This window comes from Pezoporus occidentalis, unplaced genomic scaffold, assembly GCF_034315485.1.
Source record: "Pezoporus occidentalis ecotype Australia unplaced genomic scaffold, CSIRO_AGI_Poc_V1 ctg55, whole genome shotgun sequence".
Taxonomy (NCBI): Eukaryota; Metazoa; Chordata; class Aves; order Psittaciformes; family Psittacidae; genus Pezoporus; species Pezoporus occidentalis.
Window position 1 is genome coordinate 3976973 of NW_026915888.1, and position 24063 is coordinate 4001035.

The window sequence follows — 24063 nt, forward strand, 5'->3', positions numbered from 1 at the left end:
TTATTTTTAAGCACAGCTGAGCCTGAATGCCCCGTGGTCCCCAAACCAGTCATATCAGCATCAGAGAGCAGAAATAAGTGACCTGCTTAAAGCAAAATAACACTAAAAAAATCCAAACAAATACACAGAAAACACCCAAAATCCACAAAAGTCTCACGAAATTACAGCCTGTGTGTTCTGCACCGCTGTATCACAGGCAGACTTTGTCTGCAGCAAGCAATGTGGTTACAACTGATGAAACAAGAGGAGGAGGATGCTGGAGAGCAGGTCAGCAGTTAAGGAACTACATCTGATGATTTAACCCTGTTCAGAAACAGAGGGAAACACCTGATCCACGATTCTGAGTACCAGAAAAGAGAATAAGGAATTTAACTCCAATTCCCAGTTTTCAGCCCTTCCTGTATACAGGAATTTTACCAAATGCATCACTATTGATCTGAAAAGACACGAGAGCTCCAAGACCTGGATAACTTCCTGATAACGTAAGACTCTCTTTTTAAATGCAAGTACAGTGAAGATAGGAGACACCCATGAGTTAAACTCTGGGAAAACCCACAGGGCAGAGGAGGATTTAAAATGTGCAGACAAAGCAAAACGAATTTGGAAGCGAGAGGAAGGGACCAGAACTATCCAGAGAGGCAGGCTGAAATGCAGCAGGAAAGCCACGGCTTTGATGTGCACTGCTTCCAAACAAACACTAGTTAAAACAGCTGGGAAGTTTGAACCTTTCATCCCACCTATCAAACACCACCTGCGTTTTACAATCCCTGGAAGCAGATTGAGGAAAACGTTACGACTCCAGCAACCACCGACTATCAAGACATTTAGTGAAATACCAGGAAAACGGGATAAATGTTAATTGAACTATATAAACCCTTTCATTAGAATGTTACCTTTCTTTCCCTAAAGACATTAAGATCTTCCTTGTTTCCCCCCAAAGTTCTTACAGCTTTTCCTCTTTTCTGGATACGGCCTTAAAACTAAAGTCGTGCTCTTCACCGGTCTGTCAGGCTGAAGCACAAGAAGACCAAGCCCCCAGAGACAGCCCAGACAGAACACGCGTCACAGTGCTCCCTGTTACCAGGGATCCCGTATCCCAGGCAGGGAAGCTGGGAATCAAATGGTGCCTACCCAGACCAAAACCTTAACTTCTGCATTTAATAACCAGGAAAGGTGATGTGCCAGCTGGTTTTGAACTGCTGTCCTCACACCTTTTTAGCTATAAGCTAAAAGACTTGACAGACATGAAACTACAAAACATGGAACCGTAACAACGTCTGTACTTTAAAGGCAGCGAGACCCAATGAATCCTGCCACCAGAGAAAGACGTTGAGCTTTGTGCTGGATGAACTTAACGAAAACCACAAGCAAGCTTGCAAAAGCCTTGTCAAGATTCAGTTGTATTTCAAAACCCTCAATGGCTCCTAGGGAGGCTGTCAGCGTGTCAGTTTGTTGCAAAGTTAAACCCGATAATGGCTCTGTTAACAGATAAAGCTGCTTTCAGCTGCTAGAGAACACGAAATGCTTCTCATTGCTGAAGCTTCCAGGGGTATGGCGGACAAGCTAGCTTCAGCGAAAGGGCTCTGTTGCCTTAGGCACCTGGCACGGATGGCAGCTCCATGCTGTTGGCTGAATTAACTGAATTCTGCTAAGTACGAGCAGGGATTAATTTTTTTAGCATATAATTCACTATTTACTTATACATAATAATGTAAAAAAGTATATTAAGTTGTATAATGGATTAAAATAAATTGCATGCATACAGAGGACGTTCCTGCTAGCAAGAAACCCCATTATACCAACCAGCGAGATCCCAGTTCTGCCTACTCTGAAATAGAAACCACACCAGGTTTTGGCCAACTTGACTTTTAAATCATGGCTGAATGGATTTTAACATCCCTGGAATAAACACATGTGGGCATGTGCCATGAAGAGAGAGCAGGAGGAGCAAATATACGAGTCCCTGTCATCACCAGTGCTTCCCTCAGCATTGGCAGAGCAAATGGGAATTGCATTTAGCAATAAAAACCCCAAATGTACTAAAACAAACAAAAAATCAGCTCAGCACGGATGCAGCAGGAGGATCTTGCTTCATGTGGCCATAAAAGAACACAACTTTTTCCTTAAACAAAGAGAAAAATCAGTGAAAATCATGACAAGGAAAAAAAAAAAGAGCACTTGTTAAAGCACTTGCCTGGTAAAAACACAGCTAACATCATCACTGGCCAAGGATGTGTCACAGCACTGACTTCTTACCAGAATGTTTCCCCTTATTAAACATAATTGGTGCAGATATCTCAGAGGAAGTCATCACTGCTCCAGGAGAACCCTTCCACCCTTTATCTACAGCAGAGTTTTCACCGTGTCAGATCAATGTTTTAACACGATGCTCTTTATCCTATCAGCATCATTAGGACAAACTTACATACAGGGGTTCCCAAACTTCACCAGTCGATTTAGAGCACTGTATAAAGCAGGTCCAGTGGCCACAGCCAGCCTGGCTTGCAGGTGCTACACACCAGAGCCACTGACACAAACCACATGAGAACTGGAAGGTTTTAATGGTAAATCCCAAACAGAAGCCACCAGCTCCCACCCACCCAAATCTACAGAAACCTACTCAAAACACACAAACAAAGCCATCAGTAAGCTCTTTCTCATACAGGACCACCCAGCACATCAAAAAGAGACATGAGAGAGGAAGAACGTGAGTCCATTTCATCTTTTTTTGGCCAATCTTTCTGCTTTAAGGGCCTTGAAATCACACAAACAAAATAACACCAGGACAACTTTATCCAATCAAGTGTTTTTTCAACCACAGCTCCTCCCATCACGTTACTGTTCTTATGTATGCCCAAATACAGCACAACTCACTAAGTTACATTTATAACATGCTGCTCCATGAAGTCCTTTAACCCATTTCTCCATGTTCTGTTTTCCTGAAGTTCCATTTTCAGAGCTGGACTTTGACCAAGCCAGTTTTTAATTACCCTTCACTAAGGAAGTGCTTGTGCTAATGGCAATGGAAATTTACACCGGCAGATTGGGGATTTCTTTTTCTCTCCAGAAACTCTGGTTACTGCTCTGCCCACAGAATACAGTGCAATCACCCCCAAACTACAGCACATCACCCCCAAGATACAGCACATCACAAACGACAGCTCATGACACCCAAACTACAGCTCATCACAAACTACAGTACATCACCCCCAAGATACAGCACATCACAAACTACAGCACATCACCCCCTAACTACAGCTCACCACAAACTACAGTGCATCACCCCCAAGATACAGCTCACCACAAACTACAGTGCATCACCCCCAAACTACATGCCCATTTTGATGTGGTTTTTTTGGTTTGCTTTTACTCTCTCTTATAGGGGAAAAAAAAAAATAAAATCACAGAATCCTTCAGGTTGGAAAAGACCTTTATGATCATTGAATCCAACCTTTACCCCAGCACTGCCAAGGCCACCACTAACCCATGGCACTGAGGGCCTCATCTACACATCTTTTAAATACCCCTGGGGACACTGACTGCAGCCCTGCCCTGGGCAGCCTGAGCACCCTCTGGGGAAGGAATTGTTCCTCAGCTCCATCTAAACCTGCCCTGGTGCAACTTGAGGCCATTTCCTCTTGTCCCATCCCTTGTTCCTTGGGAGCAGAGCCCAGCCCCTCCTGGCTCCATCCTCCTGTCAGGCAGTTGTAGGGAGTGATCAAGTCCCCCCTGAGCCTTCTCCAGACTGAACCCCCCAAGTCCTCAGCCGTTCCCCATCACACTTGGGCTCCAGGCCCTGCACCAGCTCCATTGCCCTTCTCTGGCCCCGCTCCAGCACCTCTAGTGAGGGGCCAGAGCTGAACACAGGATTTGATGTGCGCCCTCACCAGTGCCCAGGGCAGGCGACGGTCACTGTCCTGGCCCTGCTGCCACACTGGTGCCCATACAAGCCAGGATGCTCTTGGACTTCTTGGCCACGCTGCCAGCTTATCCACCGAGCAGGTCACCTTGTATAGAAGGAGATCAGGTTAGTCAAGCAGGACCTGCCTTGCACAAGCCCGTGCTGACTGGACCTGATCACCTGGTTGTCCTGTACGTGCCACACACAGCACTCGGGATGATCTGCTCCATGAGCTTCCCAGCACCGACGTCAGGCTGACAGATCCTCCTTCGGGATCCTCCTCCTCACCCTTCCTGCACACAGGCACATTTGCTGACCTCCAGGCAACCGGGACCTCCCCTGTGAGCCAGGAGTGGTGATGAGGATGGAAGAAGGCTCAGTGAGAGCTTCCATCAGCTTCCTCAACACCACAGAGTGGATCCCATCCAGCCCCAGACACCTGTGTGTATCTCAGTGGTGCAGCAGGTCACTGACCATTCCCCCTTGGATTACTGACCTTGCTACCCACCTTCTTCCAAAGGTCACAAACTCTCCTTTGGTCCCTGAATCCCAGCCAAAGTTCTCTGTTTGCCAGGCCAGTCTCCCAGCACATGGGCACAGCCTGCTCCTGCACCTGGAAAAATTCCTTCTTAAGATTTCCTTCCCACTGCCATTAGCTCCCCTGCAGCCAAATCATAGGACGATAACCGCGGACTCCTACCTCCTCATCCCACTCACGTTCACAACTTGTGCACATCAAAGCCTGATAAAAGTCATTTAAGCACTTCCACCACTGAAGCCTCTTTAATGTCTTTTGGAAATGAAACGAAATGCAGAAACCAAAGAATGCAGGTGAAGTCACAAAGGTGTACAAGCCAGCTCAGCCACTGAGCCTTCACAGTAATGCCAGCACGGATGGTGACATACACAGGAGTAAACGGTTAGTATTTTGAAGCTTAATTTATACCCAAACATTGCAGAGAACCAATATAAGTATGAAATATTAACTGAAAAGCAGACACTCGCAGCAGGAGCACAGTGAGGGAAGTGCAGTCCAGGTGCCTGCTGCACACAGCCCTAAGGCACAAGAGGGGAAGAGCACTGAACACAAGTGCCTGTGGGGTCAGTCCCACAACTTGTGTGCAGGTTCCGCGATGCTGGAGGCCCAGTTACACTAACATTGCCTTTTATGGCTGCGGGGTGGTTGCACGTTTATCTGTGAGCCCGTGTCTATCCATGGGGAGGTGCCTGCAGCCTCGCTATCTCCACACCGTGCGCAGCCAGAACAGCCACAAAACATCTGCTCTGCTCTCATATTTACTTGGTTTCTGCGTCTGAAGCACGTTCCCATTTCTCACCTTGCTGCCTGATGACAGACTCAAGGCAAAGGTTCACATGGACCTGCTGCACTTGAGTGAGAAAGGAGAAGAGAGGCCCTTTGGTGGTGTGAAACATCAGCAGGAACCAAAACTGTTGAGGGGTTATCTAATACGGGGCAATTTACCTTGGAGAAACCTCAGAATGGGAGCTAAGGACAGGTTTAAACAATTCCTCCTCTCTGAAGTGTGCTTTCCAGCAAACCGCTGCTTAGAAACACCACGTTCCCAATGTTCGCTTCTAAAACTTAAACATTCTGTTACGGCTTTTGTAAAGCTGGGAAGTGTTTGTAAATAAATCCATGTGTGATTCCACCACAGTGAGATAGCAAGGACCCAGCTTGGTTTCCTGGAGATAACAAAGTTACAGCAAACCAACCCTTGGTGCCTTCACTTCACCACCACACGCAGTGGGAGTTAGGGTTCTCAGAGCAGTGAGCTCAGCGATCCGCATTGGTTTGACACATTCTCCACCGCTCTTCCCAACCCCAGCAGTCACCCCTGAGAGCTCCAGAAGGGCACACACGTTCCCAGGGTTTGCTTCTGCCCCTCCATGAGCAAGCCACTAAAACCTGAGGGAAGTTTTGAGTCCAGTCCAAAAGCCAAACAGCTTGAAGCTGCTCTTGGGAACTGCCAAGAGCAGGGGACGCACCAGCCCTCTGCAGGCAAATAAACACAGGGCTCACGCTGACAAGAACCTCACCATTGTTCTGGCCTGTTGTCTCTCTGTCTAGTCCTCTGGCCCCGGTGGAGTACTGGAAATGAACAGCCAGAAAGCCCGGTGAGGCTGCAGGGGACTACACCTATCCACAGGGAGAGAATGGGATGATGGAACAGTCTCTCCTGAAAACAGGGCCGTGACAGGATTACACTGAAAGTACACTCTCTATTTGTGTCATTCCAAAAGATGGCAAACAACAAGTAAATAATCAGTAAATGCTATGACACAAACGCTAAGATGAGCTGTAAAAGAAGTAAAAGGGGGCTATGAGAGGTGCAGGGAGGTATTGCTGGGACCGGGCAGCTCAACTGAGAAGTGCAGGAAAGCTTTTGCTAATGAGCTGTTAACAGAAGAAAATTAGTTCAGGACTTGAGGGCAGAACTTCTCTTGTTCAGTGTTTGCACAGGACAGAGCACAAGGAGACACTTTTCTGCCTGCTGGTACCTGGTGCTGCTGCCTGTTAATAAACCAGGTTTTACATTCACCTGCAAGAACTAAGGACTCAAGGAAGGCCAAGAGACACGACAACTTGAAGATAATGCACCTGGGGAGAAAATACAGATCATTCCATTAGGGAAAAGGGAGGTTTGAAACACAAAGCTGGAGAAAGAAACCTGGGAAGTAGTCAGGATGTGGGAGCGCAGGGAGATGGCAGGCACCAGATCAGACACACAAGTGCATGAAGCAACATCACAGCTCCAGGGAAATGGAATTCTGGACAGCACGTCCGAAGCTGGCACAGCCCCAGAGGAGGAGGCGAGCGCTGTGCTGCAGCACTGTGCTGGGCACCTCTGCAGGACTCGGGGACAGCTTCAGCCTTTCATTTCAGGGAGCTCTGGAATAAACCTGCATTCCCAGAGGAGAAAACACGCAGTAAGAGAGCAGAGCTACCTTAAACACTCAGGCTGACTAACCTGAGGAGAGCAGCTTCATGACAGGAAGGAGCACGAGCCTGTGCAGTTATACTTCCTAAGCAGGGACAGAGACCCTATAATTTCCCAAGCTGGAGAGCATCTCATTAGTCATTAGTAGCTGCAGAGAAGAATAATGGCCAGGTAAGTTCTTCCATCTTCCGTTTTGCAACCCTATGAACCTGATTCCTTATTTTAACACATTTTAGCGAGATAATGTTACATACACCCAACCCTGCTCTGCAACAGTTACATCTAAATGTAACCTGTTAAGTTTCCTGACTCATCTCCAAAGAGACCCTCTTCATCCTCCAGCCTCTCCATCTTCCCCAATTTGAGGTGCTCATTCCTCACTGCTTAGCAAAGATGACACCAACATTGCTTCTTTCTTGATACAAACTCCAAGACAGACATTAACATTGCATGACAAAGGGAGGTGGGCTTAAGTTCAGTTATTTCTTAGCCTCTGCTGAAGGTAACTGTGAGATTCTAGTAACATGGCAGAAAGGAAACATGCCTGTAGAACAAACCACACACGAGTAACAATCTGAAATGATGTGGCCATGAACAGCTCCTGCAGCAGAAAAGAAACCTCAGTCAGTAGTCTCCAGACTGTTCTTACACCCTCACCCAGGTAGACCCCAAGCAGGACTAACCTTCCTCCCAGCTCTACACACACCTTGCTGCTGATCTGGAGCAAAGGGTAAGGGCAGCAATGGTTACAAAACCCACAGAATGAGAGGATGAGGAGGAAGGAAAGCGTCAGAAGTGGTTATGAGCAGTTAGAGCAACTTCCAGAAGCACTGAAAATACAAGGGGGGTCATGGACAGACCCTCACTTGTTCACAGAGTCCCGTCTGCTTCAGAAGACACTGTGAACCATGCTCTCAGACAGTAACGCACAAGTCATGTCTGCCTTTAGTCATATCCGACATCCAGGAGCAACCACGGTGGAAAATAAAGTGCAGCAGCACATCCTTGCCAGCAGCCATGAGCTAGAAAAGGAAGAAGGAACTAGTGCCAACTTATTATCTACCAACTGTGAAGTCAGGACAGATTTCTGCTGCAACTATTTATCTACAAAACCCAAGCTACACAAAGTGGATGGCTTCTGCAGATAAAAACACGTGGCATCTTCCCATTAGATAGCTGGGTCATAAGCACACAAAAGCATCTGTATCTTCCAGCTCACTAAAAAGACAACCTAAGCATCCAAGTAATATTCCACTGAGGTTTTATCATGCTTTATCAAGTTCAGATCATTGTAACTGGGAAGTAAAACACTCAAATATGAGCTCCTTTTTTTTTCTGGCTGTTCTGTGCCTTCCTGCACAAAACCTACCCCAGGGGCTCAGTCTATGTTTGAGACACAGGAGAGAAGTCAGCAAACAAGAACTGCAGAGATGTTGAAAGGAAATAGCAGGGACCTGAACCTGCTTTTGAGATTAGAGTGGAAATGTACAGTTTTCTTTCATCACTGTCAAAAGTGTTCAACAGGGGAGAGCTTGCTTGTGCCCAAAGCTGCAAATCCATTGCAGAGCAGTTAGGAAGTCTTTACAATTAACAGCAACACATTAATAAAGCCAAGATACTAATAATGCCAAAGGGTAACATTTTCTTTCTTTCCTTCTTTTCAACAAGAGCTGCACTATTACCATTACAAACCATTCTCTAACTCCAGTATAACACCCCTATAGGGCTGCACACATCCCGCTGCGCCGAGGCAGAGGACACAACAGTAGCACTATGGATTTAATAATGTTTCTCTCATTTGGAGGTGATAACAAAATGTCAAACCCAGGGTACAACCAGTGCTCTGAATGTCGCAATCCTGCCCCCGGGGCCCAGAGCTCCGTGTTCCAGCCTCTTCACAGAAATTCCCACGAGTTTCAAAGAAACACCAGGAACCAGAAGCTCACCCCTGGGAAGCTCAGCAGCCGGAAGGGAGCTGGCAATAAGGTGACAACAGCACAGACTTGAGCAGAACAAGTTGATTTCAGACTATGGATGCTGAGGAAGCGCCCGCTCAGCTCGCACGGAGGCAAAAGACTGACAGCAGTGGGAACACAGGAACGGTTAAAACCCTCTGTCTTCATGAGCAAACAATCAAACAAGACCATAATAAACCTTGTGAAACAGAGGGACCCACACCTTTTCAGGTTGTATTTGAGATACAGGTACAAGCATTCAGTTCCCCCCCCCTCCCCCCCCGAAACAAAGTTAACCACTTTCTCATTTCAAGAGGTGAATGAAAGACACAGCAAGTGAAATCACCAACACCTGCATCACCCCTCTCGACGCTCTCCTGCTTTGTTCTGTTCATTGGAAAGCTGGAAACCCCAAAGCACACGTCAGCCCCGGCTCCAGAAACGTTACGTGACGGCTTCTCTGACTACACAGCACCACACGGTCCTCACCAGGGCCGGTGCTTTACGTAACTACATCTCGTCACTCACAAGGAGGATGCGATGACGGTGTGTCAGGAACCCCGGGAGTCTCCCTTCACCTACCCAGGGCCATTTCCTATGGCCACCGCAGCACCCATCCTGCCCCGCTCCATCTCCCCAGAGTAGCTCAAGGCCTAAAACGCAGGGAGCAAAGGGGAAGGAACAAAGCCCTGACGTCAATTACTGGAAAAGGACCGAACCCAAAGGCCGGGAGAAGGGAACGCACCGGCTCCACGAACCGCCCCGCACGTCCCTTTCCTCGGGTTTTGCTCCCCAGCGGGAGGGACGCGGCGGGACCGGCACGGCCCCCCCCGTGCCCGCCGGGTCTGTAACTCCTCCAGCGTCTCACTCGCAGCGTGCGGAGAAGCCACGATGTGAAGCGGGGGAGATGCGCCGCGGAACGGGCGCTCCCGCCCGCCCGGAGCCGCAGCCCGGCGGGGCGGGGGGGGGGGGGCGGTGCTTTGGGAGCCGGGCTGCGGCTGGGAGAGCTCCGAGCCCGGGGGTGGGGGGGAAGCGCGGGGTCGGACGGCGGCCGCTCCGCTCCGGGATCCCGCCCTCCATCCCCCCCGCCGGCGGGGTGCCGGTCTTGGCGGGCGGGCCTGTCCCCGCGCGTCCCCACCCCCGGCCGCGTCTCACCTCCGTTCGCCGCTCCGCTAGGCCCGGACCATTTCCTGGCTGCCGCCACCGGCCCGCCGGGCGGGGAGAAGGGGGGGGGGGGGGGGGGGGGGGGGGCTTATGGAAGCGCAGAGGCCCGAGGGAACGGGGGCGCCGCCGCCGAGTCACCGACAGCCCGGGGAGCGCAGGGGCAGGCCCGGCCCCGGCGGGGAATGAGGCTCGGGGGAGGGGGAGCGGCTCACAGGCGGGAGGCGACGGCGGCTCCAACGCTGACCCCCGCGGTGAGGGGCGGGGCGTGCCGAAGCCACGCCTCCGCGGCGGGCGTCACTTGGCGGCGGGGGCGGGCGGGGCGGGAACGCTGTGAGGGGAGCGGACCCGCGGTGCTCGGGGCCGAAAGTCACAGCCCGTGTTGTTACCCGGTATCCCCGCTGCGGCTGCAGCGAGCGTCCGACACCCGAGCCCAGGGAGAGGAACCGATGGGTGCCTGAATGCGAGCGGACCCGGGTCACTGGGGATCCCGCACCCGCAGTACACCTGCAGCGGTACCGAGCTTCAGGAACGGGCTTTAAAGTCATGTCCAGGAGAGGCTCCTTTAAAAATAAACATACGGCTACACTCTATAAACATTTCGATTCGATTAAAATCCAAACAAAACCTACTTCTTCCACATAAACTGGTTTGAAATGCACGGGAACATTGGGATTGTGCTTTCAAAAGAGGTCATTACTCGGTGGAAATAGTTCATTTGTTGGAAATAGTTCATCATTTGTTTGGAATACATAAGGCAAGTGCAACAGAATGGTGGGAAACAACCCAAAAGGCACTTTTCCTTTGGCACAACAAACTCCAGAACCAAAATACAGCCTCTGATGCTATGGCTGCGGAGACCCTTCATGCAAAAAGCGCTGTAAAATGACACAGTACCAGTGGAAACCCAGAGCCAGTCTGACACGGCTCGTAACTGGTTTACTGGCGGTGAAATCACGTTTGTTGTGATCCTGAAATACAACCGGCACCACAACAAAGAGTGATCAACCCGGCCTACCTGGGAACCAAACACAGCTCTGGCTCCCCTGCTTCACAGGGGCAGGGGGGGCAGAGGCAGCTCCTCTGAGGGAGTAACACAGCTGCGCGGAACAGAACAGAAAGCAACGACGCATCCTTCCCATCGGCTTCAGCGGTGTCGGTAAGGTCATGTTCTGGCAGCGACGTTTCTGGCACACCGCGTCTCAGCAGCCAAGCGTACTCTGCTGTTATTTAACCTGCTCCACTGGAAGGTGTCCCTTGCCCATGACAGGTTTGGAACCAGATGGCCTTGAAGGTCCCTTCCAACCCAAACCCGTCTGTGAATCTGTGGTCGTGGTTTGTATCACAGACACACACATCTCAGTTAATGAAGATCTGCCTCTGACAGCTGATGTCTCAGGCTCTGGTTAAAGACAGAGCTCGAGCAAATACAATTTCATACAGCAAATTAAGCCCATGGGGTTAAAATAGGTGGAATCATTTCTTTATAAATCAAATCCACTCGATAGCAAAAGTCCAATTTGTTAGAGTCCTCCCTAAGAAAATAATCAATCCACAAGAGACGGTGTAACACTGAGGGTCCTAAAACCTGTTTCGGACTGACGGATGTTTGATGTTACACAGACCTGGACTAGATCATCAGGTTGCCTCCCTCCCTTGCTCCAGTTCACAGCGTTTCTCCTTGAAATGTGATGCCTTTTCCCGAGGCTGTTTTTCTGCCAGACTCCCATCAATTGCTTCCCTTCAATTAGCAAGGGCAGCTTTGCTTGTAATTGGAGGGATTAAACGGAGGCTCTTCAGAGCTATCCAGGTCTCATGTAACTGCTTAGTAAATATAACAATTTCTAGTAAGTGGGTTTTAAATCAAAACTAATGATCTTTTGTACTTGGCCTAGAGCTCTGGAAGACAGTAATTAAAGAAATACCTTTCCCACTGAAAGATAAAAACTGAATCAAAGCATCCAGCAAGCTATCAGGGTGCGATCATGGGGAAGATGATGGGGTAAGGCTCTTGATAGGCTGGGGGGGTTACTCTGTTAAAGTAAGAGTATGTAGAGGCAAAGCAACCAGAAAAGGCAATTTTAAAGGAATGTTTGAAAGATCCGAGTACAGCGGGACTGATGGCCTTGGACTCAATCCACAGTTGGTGGTGTGGGAGAGCCAGTGAAAGCAGTAAGCCATGTCTTTGAATCTCCATTTGTGACCCAACAGCAGACCAGAGGTTAAATTAAGCTCTCCATAGCCTCAGCTGTAATTAGGTGACCTTAGCCTGGCTCCCGCTGACAGGACCTAACACACACAAGCACTTCCTTTTGTCTTTGTGAATGGACCCAATTTGTCCAAGGGAGACACAAACAAACAGATGCATGAAGAGCCCAACCCTCCAAATTTAGTGACTGGCTTTAGGACCTGGGAGCTTCTAACTTCCCTTGGCAGAGGACTCAACACGGAGAAATGCTACACTGTGTGAAGTGATGCATTTCCAACAAAACCATCTACATGAGAACAGCAGCAGCACTAAAGAAATGAAATACAGCATGGACTTAACACGGCGGTCAAGGGAGCCTTGACCTCATCCTCTCCTTCCCCAACCCACTGCCTGTTCCTCACTGCAGTCCTCCTGCATACCCACGCTGCTGCCATCCAGCACAGCGTCAACCCAACTACAGCCCATGCTCTTGATACCATGTCCCTATACAACGAAGAGGTCACCACCAGTGAGCTTGCCACCATGCCAGTGTCAGTCACCACGCATGGCTTACTGGGAGATGGCCCTAAACCTGCACTATACACAGTCCAGCGCTCCAGAGGGCTTACACACACACACTTTACTATGGTATCACTCACTTTTGGCTCTGCAGTAAGCATGAACTTAGCAACTGCTGTTTAATAATTTATTAACTTTTCCCATTAAATGGTACATTCACTCAAGACAACAAACAATTTTCTGCTAATTTTATTTACAGTCTGCAGAGTGCTCTGTGAAACAGAAACGATTACAGACGAACACAACATACATATCAAACATTTAAATAAGCACGCTTTATTCCAAAGGAACTCTACACACTACTTAGTCCATAAAAATATAAAAAATACTTTAGTTACTATATTTTACCGAAACAAGAGATTTAAGAATTCTTCCACATGTGACGCCCCCTCCCCAAAAAAGGGCACTGCAACAATAAGAAATTCAGGAGACTGCATCACAAACGCTGAACGCCAACTGCTTCAAACCACCACAAGAACAAATAGCTCCCACTGTGCAACCAGCACTACTTGTTCCGCAGTACAGGATGTTTGGGGCTTGCTTTTGTTTGGTTTTGCACTAACTTGCTTCTCCCACGCCAGATTTTCACAGACACGTGCACACTATCACATGAAGATAATGGACTGATGACACCGCAGACTAACACCAGTCACCACGTGCCCAACAACACGACCGGTCATCTTGCATCACACAACAGGTTTTTGTAAAACTATCAAAAGGGAAACACATTCCTTTGGGAAACTCTGTTTAAAGGCGACTGCTTCTTACTGAGCATCCAGTGAAAACAGCCTTTTTCTTACCTCCTTGAAAATAGTGCCTGTTTTTGTTTGCCACTACTGTTTCTCTGGTTTTACTGACCCTATTTCCATATAGAAAGCCAGTGGAGTTGTGAAAAACACCCACTGAAGCCCTTCTCTCACTGGGATACATTTAGTTTACAAAAAAAGGCACAAAGATGAAACTCCTAAGCAGCATCAGTCCTAACTCTCCCACTATGCACTGCTCCTTTCCTCACACACCCCCTGCTGCAATAGACACTTTGGGTCTCACAAATTACTACAAACACATGAGCTAAGGAAAGAGGAGAGTTGAAAAGACTAAAAGCTCTGTACAGTGAGTAGCATACTGATCATTAACACATGAACACTAGTTTTATGTTGCAGTTAAGACTCGACCTGGAAGCCTCAGGAAAAGCTCAGTGGTGTCTAACACGTTTGTTACCAGCGAGATGAAAGCCCTCTGTGTGCAACACTCAGATTTCCACAACAACAGTGCTCTACAGCCAGCAGCATGAAACTCCTGCTCTGAATAGTCTGGAGGGTTTTCTACCTGTCAGTGAAGCTGTCATGAACAGAGTAGTAGTGGATTATGCACAGCATGATGTGCAGTTAAAAGCTTTTGCTTTCCAGCATGTAAACATCCAGGTGACTGGACCTTAGCTCATATAAACAAATCTGATGATAGATTTTTCAACTAAAAAAGTAAAATCTTCCATAAAAGGATAAACCACAAAAATACTCTTTCAGGAAGTCTCACGTGCCATCTAACACCTCCCATAGCCTATGAACAGCTACGCAAAACACTTAAAAAGGTTCAGCAGTAGAAATGTTGACAGGTTAAACTGTTTGGCAGCTGTGTGCTGAAGACGTCTTGGCAGAGTGTTCCCACTCACTAACCATCAGGTCCACCCTGCACCACGCTATTTCTTCTTCCTTTTCTTTGGTGGCTCGTCTTCAGAGCTACTGTCTGTGCTGCTGCTGCTACTGCTGGAGGAACTAGAATCCGATTCGAACTCTGATGAGGAGGAGGAACTACTCGAGGATGGAGAAGATGAGGAAGTAGAGGAGCTCTCGTCACTGTCACTATCATCATCAGAAGAGGAGGTAGAAGAATCTTCACTGTCTGATGAGGAATCGCTAGCTGAGCTGGCGCTGCTGCTGCTGCTGGAGCTGGTCACGCTTTTAGATCTGAAAGCAAGCAAACACAGATGAGAACAGGCCTGCTGGAGACAGCATCGTTACACAGGGTTCTTTAGACTTGGTTGTAACCCAAAGACCAATTACGTGGTCTGAAAATTTCCAGGCCTGACAATCTATGACAAATTCCCGTGCCTCCCCCTCCGCTTTCTCCATGACACCACATGCATGAATTAAGCCACAACAGGACTGCACAAAAAGGCAAGGTTTGAAAGCTGGCAAGGATCTTGTTGATAGTACTCAGGAGTGTCTTTACAGGCTTGACTAGAGAAGGCAGAGGCTGCAGGGGAAGTATGGAAGTCCTCAGCTACTGAAGCCTCAGGGAAAAGCTAACAAATCCATTCCGAGCACCCCACAGCAGAAGGAGACTTTGCCAGTGTGAAAGTCAGTGGAAGTTTTGTCAGCGATTTCTCAAACGTCAGAACTGTACTCAACAGAAACCATTCTTAGATTACTCCTGGCAAAAGAACCCAAAGTACCTGCCACTACAGGATGCTTGTGTTTAAGGTGGAGGAGAAGGGGTGGAAACAATCCAAGATACACAGAATTATGAACACTGCAACAGGATTTCTGTATCCTCTGTATTTCTTTTCCAAGCTTAGCCCTTACTGAGGCTGCTGTTCTCAAGATCAACATCTCCATTAGAAAATTAATGGGGTAGTTTTTATCAGAGGGTTTAGATAAATATTACAACTCAGGAAATGCCTCTGCTAAGGCTGTTAGAGAAAGAGTAATGTTGTTTTCATCGCATCAGCTGACAAATCCAGACACATGCGTTACGCTGTGAACCACTGGAGTCTTTACAATACATCCGCACTGTTATCTCTGTGTGTGCAGACACCATGGCTGTTTATGAAAGATAAAGCCATAATTTGGTTAAATACAGGCTTACGGTTTGTGAAAACAGTCTGAAGATGAGGAAACAAAGAAAAAAAGTGGGACCAGTAGCTTCAATCCAAAGAGTTCCATTAGATGTGGAGACCAGCCTATATGGGCAAGAATCATTCAGGGAATCCTCTTTCTTTTCCTGAGCACCTTCCACAGAATCCATAGCAGCAGCCCATACACCCCCAACATTTAGGTTGGAATCTGAAACATTAGGATTTAACACTTAATACTGCCTCTCATGGAGGAAAGCAGGAGCTGGAGCTATGAGGGAAGAAACAAGCAGATACTTGTTTTCAGGTGATGCATATGTGGCTTGTTGGTAGAAAGAGGATGGAGATGGGAGCAAGTAAAATTCACCTACTTGCCCTTGTCCCAGACAGGTAATGTAACATTCCAGATGCTGTAGATTGGTACATCTGAGATTTGGGCATCTATTACACCACTTTAGAAGTCCAGCAGACAGGGACTCATCCTCTTCAAAACAAGTTTCTGAATGTTAACATCTCCTATGATCCCGTGCACCAACTGCGGAACTGCTGCCTCTTGTAACAGACACTATCAGCCTTCTGAGACTGTGATTTTAAACATAAATCACATCCACCATTTTGGGGACAATCACAGCGGGGTGCCTGAAGAAAGGAATGAATTAAGGCATGACAGGCACATTTCTCTGCGGTCCAAGCATAAAGTGGGCTTCCAGTTAGTAACCAAAAAGTATGGAAAGCTTGGATTCAACAGGCATGCAGGAGACAGCTCCACGTCACCTGAGGTCACAAGATTGTACAAGAGCTCTTTTGCAGATCCTGTTTTTCTGGTTAAGCCTGTAGCTTACTTATTACTGTTTATATCAAAACAGACACTATGGAAAAGGTTAGTGCTCACCAGTGCTGCCAGAGCCCCAGCTTCTGCTTCTTCATTTTAAATCTGAAACTTCCACACTCAGTGGTGACCCTTTGCTGAGTTTTCCATATTTAATTCTTCGTGTATCATCATAAATATATAAAGAGCAAACTCTCTGGAAAGGAGTTTATATTGATGGGTTTGGTGCTTGCATAAGATCAGGGGAACAATGCAAACAGAAGAGTGTTAAAATTTAAAGGAAACAGTGACTAAACCACCCCCTCACCCATAAATCCTTTTGCTTTTTTCATTCCTGCATTGGTTTAGAGCTTCAATACTCTGAAAATCCTTATGCCAATGCAGCCTGTGAGAAGGCTGAGGTAGGAAGAGGTCCAAGCTACACTGGTTAGAAATCAGTTAATTTCTGACCTCCCCAGTCCTGAGTAACTCCAACAATAAATGGACACTACTGAGAAAGGAGCCTTTGGTGAAACGGCCTCTGACAGCTGCACCACAGCACTCACCAAGAAGCATTCCAATGAAGCCACATTCCACCTGAGAGCCTAAAATAAAGGCGTGTTTAAAATAGCTGCTGCAGCTTCTTTAATGGCTGCCCCACAAAGCAAGAGGCCTGGTCTTTAAATATCTGCCAAAAACTGGGTTTAAATCACATTTACAGACACAGAACAATCAGCTCAATGCAAAGAGGCATCCCCCACAAGTAACCCCCTAACACAATCAGCACGTGTATTACAGCCAGGTTTCAGCTGGCCCCAAACAGCTCTCCTATCAAGGGCAGCAGCAACTTCCCAAGGAAGCATTAAAGCAAAGGGAAGTAGAAATAATGTCAGTAAGTTCTCAGCTCAAATGAATACCTGGGGCTGGGGGGAGGTTTATTTCCTGGCTTTTGGGTTGCTCTGGGATTGAGGGCGTTGTTTGGGGTTAGGGATGGAGTATTTGATGGTTTATTTCATCCTCTGGGCAAAGCTTCAGAGCAGGACAGCTGCTATGAGGAGGGAAGCAACACCAAAGGAAGAGCAAGCTGGGCAGGTGGAGTGATTACAGGCTAGCAGACAGTGTGCCACTCTCACACAGGCATTTAGCACACACGTGATGAACTCTGAGGCAGCAATGGGAAGATCTTTACTATTAAAGCAGGATCACGTAGAGACAGGACAATCAGTAGGAAGAGAAGCAGAGGACAAAGTTTTTGGGCAGGGAGGAGCAAATGTCTGTGCAAACCTCTGCCACAGGCCCGAAGCAAGGGAATCTAAACTGGATTTGCAATGTGGACTTTCCCCACACAGCCCTTGTTGGCTCCTGCTGCAACACCAGAGCAAGGTCACACACAGACACTGCACCCTCTGCCCCCGGCCCCCACATACCTTTTCTTCTTGGCCTTCTTTTCCGCAGTACTTTCTCCAGTGCTAGGTAAGGGGGGAAAACAATGGTTTTTGTTAATACAGCAGGAAAATTGAATCCATAGCAGCACAGTGGAGTTGAATTTAAACTCTTGGAAACTCGCATCTCACTGGCAGAGCCCCACTGCCTGAAATTCATCTGGCAGCTGGTTCAGTCACTGCTCAAACCAGAAAACAACAGCAGCTACAGCTCAGGAAGGAAAAAACACAACAAAAAGCAGCAATTCACCTCTCATTTTCCATGTTAAGTTTGTGCTTTTCTTTACTCTTCATATTATATGGACACCATTTGGGGACGGGATGCAAAAAAAGTTCTGTATGCCCATATTTAACAGTAACTGAATGGACTGAAACAAAGGGTAAAACCCTGCCTTAGCCTGTAGCTTTCCCCGTTCATTACTTTCAAGTACAAAAAGACACAGAACTATCTATCTGCATTGATGCTTCTCAGCATCTCTCAGACTCCCAAGTATCCATACACTCACAGCAAGCGTTGGTGCTAAATGGCCCAGAAGAAAGTTTCTTTTAACAAAACACCTGGGATTTGGGTTTAAAACCAGTCGTCACTTCTGCATTTTTAAGGTTTTTTTTATAACATTCCTTCAGTCAAACCCACCAGGCCCATGCTCCTCTCAATCCGCTGCAGATACACAGCACATCAATCAACCTGGAACATGTGGGATTCAAGTAGCCCTTCACCATACCCTTACAACAAACTTTATATGCCCCTGACATACGAGGAGGAAGTTGTATGTTCTCTTGTGAACCAGGATACTTTTTCCTCAACTGAAACCTATTATTAGAAGCCCCCTTAAATATACAAGAACAGAAGTAAAACATGCAAATAGGTTTCATTTAGAGATCAGACAGCAGAGTGTGTTGATAAAGACTCCAGAAAAGGGAAGAAAGAAGAAACAGTGTAAACTCTGCTGTAGTTCAGTAAAAGTACCCAATGCCTTTTGTATGCCAGAAAATACTAGATTTTTTCCCCAATTTTTTATTTTCACACATACGGTATGAAAACACTATAAGACTTGTATGATCAAGGCCCTTACTATAGGTAACCAGGTGTTTCACAGGTCAGAGGAGCCACTGCATTAGATGGCAAAGCACCTTTGATGAGACGACCTCATTCAGGATGAGTAACCCGGGCTGGCGTGGCTCAGGGCAATGCCTCCCTCTAGCGTTTAACGCTTGTGTAAGTACGGGAGTTCACTACTCTGGGGTTACACAAGGGTGTGGTCAGTCGCCCCCTGCACATCAGACCTGAGTCACAGCACTCGGTTGCTTTCCCTGTGGCTGTCTCCAGAACCGTACTCAAGAGTCGGGTGCCCTGCCTTGGGCTGGGTGCAGTAACATCGCTGAAGAACAAGCATTTTCTCACCTCTCCTCCCTTCCCAACTCCCACTTTATGGTGGGTGTGCAATGTGCTTTACTGGAAATGAGACCTCCATAATATCCATCACAATCCTGGGATCAACACTGGGCAAACAGGAGGATCCTGGAACAACTGCTGAAATGAGTTAATGCTGAAAAGTCACGTATGTGCTTGTCAAAAAGTAAATATTAACCTTATTAGGCTCTGTTTGCTTTCTGGTTAATGATTCACTATTAGATCTTTAAAGATGATGACATGAGTACTCTGAAGCAGACCCAAGTTCTCTGCAGACAAGAAATAACCCTCCAAAGCAAGCTATGCAAAGAGTGAAAGTGTGCCCTAAGAAATTGTTCTTTCTGTGAAGAACAAGCCTCATCCTTGAAAGTGGCTCCCTCATGGCGCAGTTAAGGAGTTCAAGAGAGTTTAGGATTATATGACCACTGTGAACCCAGCCCAACTTAACCAGGATTAAAAACTGCTCCAACCTAAGCATCCCTTAGTCTTCCTTTCAGGAGAGGACTTACCTTTGCTGCAGCAATAGTTGCTTTTCTTTTTCTTTAAGGATTTTTGCCAACTGAGCTGTCCTCGAAGGTCTGTGCAGGTATTTTCTCTTCCCTGTACATTCATATGTCCAATGTCCAAACTCTAAACATTTCTGACATCTTACATGCTGCTTGTTTGCCTCCCTAGAAAAGGCAGAATTGCTTAAGTGACTGATTCCAAGTTTGTTCTGCCTACTGAGAAAACATCATGCAGATTCTTACCAGCATATGTAGTTACGATTAAAGCAGACATTCATGGTACTTCAGCTTTTTGGTTAAATCTGGACAAGAACAGTAACACCAGATATATATAGAATTTGGGCAAACACATTCCCATTTATTAAAGCATTTTCATACAACAGTTTATGAAAGCAAACAAAGAGATACTTTTCCTCTATTCCAAACTTTCAGCTCAAGTCTTCTGCTAAAGTAGTGAATGCTGAGCTACAGACATCAGCTGCCAACACACTCCTCTACTGCACCGGAACTTCACTTTTAGCTTTACATTAGCTGCTGCTCAGCTAACTGGCAGCCTCTATTTGATCAACTCAATTGGCAGTTTTTAGCATTACGGGATATAATTGTACACCAGCTATTGGGAAGGATTACTGGATAACAGCAAACTGTCTGCAGTGTACTTGCATGTGGTTCAGATACATAACCAAAGCTCTGTTTTAGAACCCTGCTAGCAAAAAGCAAGTTCTAGGATTTGGCAATGAAACTGCTTCACAGCCAAGTACCAAACTGCCAAATCCTCACAGAGAGCCCAGGACTCGGAGCTGCTCCTAGCTGTAACTTATTTGAACTTACTGGGATTGATCCAAGCCCGGCAGAAGGTTTATCATAAACCCAATCGGATTCATGCTGACTTTGTGCAATGTAAAGCAAGCAAGACTTCACATACTGCTCTGTACCACCCCAACACCTGAAGGATTAGTGAGCATTTTACATCCAAATTTCAGCTCTCACACTGCAGTAAACTCCTTTGACCATTTTTCAAAGCCAGCTAAGGCAGAAAACTCGTATTTCCATGTTCCAGCTCTTACACCACTACTCTGAAGCTTTGTGGAAGCTGCTTTGCCATCTTCTCACAGCCAGCCCCCTCCTTCACAGACAAGGAAACTCGCACATGGGTCAAGCGACCCGGCCCAAGGTCAGAACCACAAAGCAGCTCCAGAGGCAGCACTGACATCAGGACCCTGCAGCCCTCACAAGCATCCACTGCAACTGCTGGAGCTTATTTCCACCTGTATCATTTCTTCCAGAAAGAGAACACCAGCTTTCCAAGGCCAGCCCACCTCAACTCTCTGCAGGTCACAGCCCTGGCTTAGCTGGGAGGAGGCTCCTGGACTCACATTTAGTATTTAGAGAGAACCGAGTTACAGAGCAGTAGTATTCTCCTCTCAACAGGAATGCTGCTTTTCAAGGCAAGGTGTGAACTGCTCATTCAGCTCTACCATCAGCTTTCATGACAGTTCTACTGCATCTGTAAGGGAATCTTGTTCTGAGCACACATCACTTTCAATGCAAGGAATATCTGGCTTCATAGTCTTGCCTTAGGAATACTGACCTAAATCAGCACTACAAAACTAATTAAACTCACAACCCGCACTGCACAATGAGCTCAGACTTGAACAGGAAGCAGATGTCTGGCAATGAACAAAAACCCAAGTCTTTAAATGGTTTGCTTTGTTTTACCTTGGACTTCTGGCCCTGCCACAAGAGTTACACATCGGTAGAATGACAAAGCCCTCTTCAACAACACACAAACCCCCAAAAGCGCTGATTTTTCCATCTCAGACCAGCCCAGACGGGTCTCCACAGGGACAGAATGGAATTTTAAGGCAGCAATAACATAGCTCACTATTGCCAGGGTTTTAGCACCACTCACAGGGCCAGGGCAGACAACTCTGGGCAAGCTACAAAGATAAGGATCAAGCCTCAAAATAGTTACCAGGAAAACACCCAACAGACTCAACACTGACATCCGCACTGACAAGTTCTAACAGTAAGGGAAACCAGAGACTGAAGTAAACTTTCAACAGGATCCACGACCATGACCTAGAGGCAAAGGCTGGCACGTTAAGAACTCAGCACATACCCAACAAGAAGAGACATAACCAGAGAAGAAATAATTCCTTGACTCATAAAATAGCAAGTTAAAAGAGCAAGCATTCCACAAGGCCATTGAATCCTGTCACTTTCCATAGCAAAAAGTAGGAAAGAGATTACACTGAACCCTGAAAAAGGCAAGAGAATGCAGGAGCTCTCCATGCTCCAGCCAGCGCCTGTGATCAGACCAAACCACCCAAACACACTCTGAAAACTGAGACACGACCGAAGAAGAAAACAGAAACCCAAACCCAAACCAAACAGCAAAGGAACAAAGGAAAGACCAGCGCCAGCACTACATGGCAGCGGAACGCAGGCGTTTGCTGTACTCAACATAAGCAAGCAAAAACGTTGGCTTTTCCTCATGCAGTGTTCTGCAATCAGATCCCTTTAGTACTGAGCGAATTACTCGCGTGCAATACGCGTATCTGAGTACAGGACACTTGCTCCCTTGTCTATGCCTTCACTATCTTCTGAAGTCCTATAAACACACCGTAACACGAGCTGACAGCTCCTGTTTCCACCTGACTCCCGAACGCCGGAGCAAGACCAGCGCCCGCACGCCCCAGAACCCGTTACCCACTACTGACAGCGCGGCGCGGCCCTGCTGCCCGCAGCCCCTTCCCGCACCGCTGCCGAGGGCCGTTAGCACCGAGAGCGCAAAGCCTCTTCCCAACCGCGCTCCTATGCCCTCCTTTCACCGCCGCCCTCTCACCTCCGGCTCCCCGCGGACCAGCCGCACTCGCCCGCGGGTGCGGAGCGTCCCCGAAAGCGCTCGGATCCCTCACCGGGGCGTCCCCCGGGCCCGCTCCTCCGGGGCTCTCACTCGCCGCCCCCTCCCCGCAAGCCAAGCACTGCCCGGTACCCCCGCCCCGGCTCCCCGCGGACCCCCGCCCGCCGCACTCACGCCTGTCTCCGCGCGATGAGGCGGTGCATGGGAGTCGCCATCTTAGCGGCCACACCGGAAAGAGAGGCGCGACCGCGGTGCATGCCAGGATATGGCGTTACCGTCTCCTCCCCGTGGGGGGACGGAGCGGCTGCCACAGAGCGGAGCTGCTTGCGGCCAGGGAGGACGCGCCGCTGGGACCGCGCTTTCCAGCGCGTCTCGCCTCGCCTCCTCCCGCGTTGCCATGGCAGCGGCGGGCCGCGCTGGGCGGTCCCTCATGGCCCCGGCCCCGGCCCCGGTACCTGCTGCCGCCTCCCTGCGGTCTCCTCCCCAGCAGCCGGCTCCCCGCTGTCCCCTCCGTCAGCCCCGCAGCTCCCGGCCGCTATGGCTCAGTGACCAGTGTCTCCTCAGGGCGCTCGGCCCTCGCTGGGCCCCGTCCCGCCTCAGCCTCTTGTCGCCCAGCCACGGGCTCTGGCTGCTGCTCTGCTTCTCCCTCCCGTCAGTCACGGGCTGGCAGCAACCGGCCCCTCGCTTTATAAACGTTAAGTTTTGTTAGCCTGGATTTGTCTTAAACAGCCGAAACCAGCAGCAGAACGGGCTGTGACTGAGACAACCCGTGTCTAGATTCGGATGGAGAGCAGCCCTTTGAATGGCTTTAACCTGCCCGAGGGGAGACTGAGATGAGCTCTCAGGCAGAAGCTCTTCCCTGTGAGGGTGCTGAGGCGCTGGCACAGGGTGCCCAGAGAAGCTGTGGCTGCCCCATCCCTGGCAGTGCTCAAGGCCAGGTTGGACACAGGGGCTTGGAGCAAGCTGCTCTATGGAAGGGGTCCCTGCCCGTGGCAGGGGTTGGGGCTGGAGGAGCTTTAAGGTCCCTTCAACCCAAACCAGGATGGGATCTCCACCTGCCTATGGCAGGGGATAGCAGAGCGCTCAGGGCAGCCGGCAGAAGGGTAGCGTGCAGGGAGGGTGGGGAAGGAGGATCCAGGTCTCTCCCGCCACAGGGCACCACCTCCAAGCTGCTTCAGCCACGGAGCAGCCCGGGCTGCAGGGACACTGGGGTCCTGTCACCTTCATGAGTCCACACGAATAATTCAAGAGCGCTGCGGGCAGCCTGAGAGCGCTCTGGTCTAACATGAGGGCTCCAAAACAGTGATAGAAGGAGGTAGATTTCGGAAAGGATAATGCAACTCATGAGCACTCCACTCCTAAAAGGCTGCAGGCATTTACTGAGGTTACTTTTTAGCAGGTCAGATTTTTGTGTACCTCACACTGACAG

The 24063-nt window shown here is 48.5% G+C and overlaps 2 protein-coding genes across 6 annotated transcripts in view; both read right to left on the bottom strand.

Moving 5' to 3' along the window:
- AFF4 (ALF transcription elongation factor 4) overlaps window positions 1-10209 on the bottom strand; it is a 51370-nt gene extending 41161 nt beyond the window's left edge. For 2 of the 5 annotated variants that reach the window (XM_062638151.1, XM_062638150.1), the window contains exon 1: window positions 9399-9469. In XM_062638151.1, the coding sequence (XP_062494135.1) occupies window positions 9399-9448 (50 nt within the window). In that variant the 5' untranslated portion in view covers window positions 9449-9469. The other 3 variants (XM_062638155.1, XM_062638152.1, XM_062638154.1) reach the window with 3 other exon arrangements.
- A 2648-nt stretch (window positions 10210-12857) lies between these two features.
- On the bottom strand, window positions 12858-22940 carry ZCCHC10 (zinc finger CCHC-type containing 10). The gene is made up of 4 exons (XM_062638165.1): window positions 22809-22940; window positions 19772-19933; window positions 17834-17875; window positions 12858-14711 (listed from the first exon to the last, which is right to left on the bottom strand). Exons 1-4 carry the CDS (start codon window positions 22889-22891, stop codon window positions 14444-14446), a joined length of 555 nt encoding a protein of 184 aa, XP_062494149.1. The 5' UTR covers window positions 22892-22940; the 3' UTR covers window positions 12858-14443.
- Between the last annotated feature and the right edge of the window lie 1123 nt (window positions 22941-24063).

Coding starts and splice junctions, on each gene's coding strand:
- ZCCHC10 (XM_062638165.1), bottom strand. CDS start 22,891: ATGCACCGCGGTCGCGCCTCTCTTTCCGGTGTGGCCGCTAAGATGGCG. Junction 17,876..19,771: donor CAACTATTGCTGCAGCAAAG/GTAAGTCCTCTC, acceptor CCCCTTACCTAG/CACTGGAGAAAGTACTGCGG. Junction 14,712..17,833: donor AAGAAGGCCAAGAAGAAAAG/GTATGTGGGGGC, acceptor GCTTGCTTTCAG/ATCTAAAAGCGTGACCAGCT.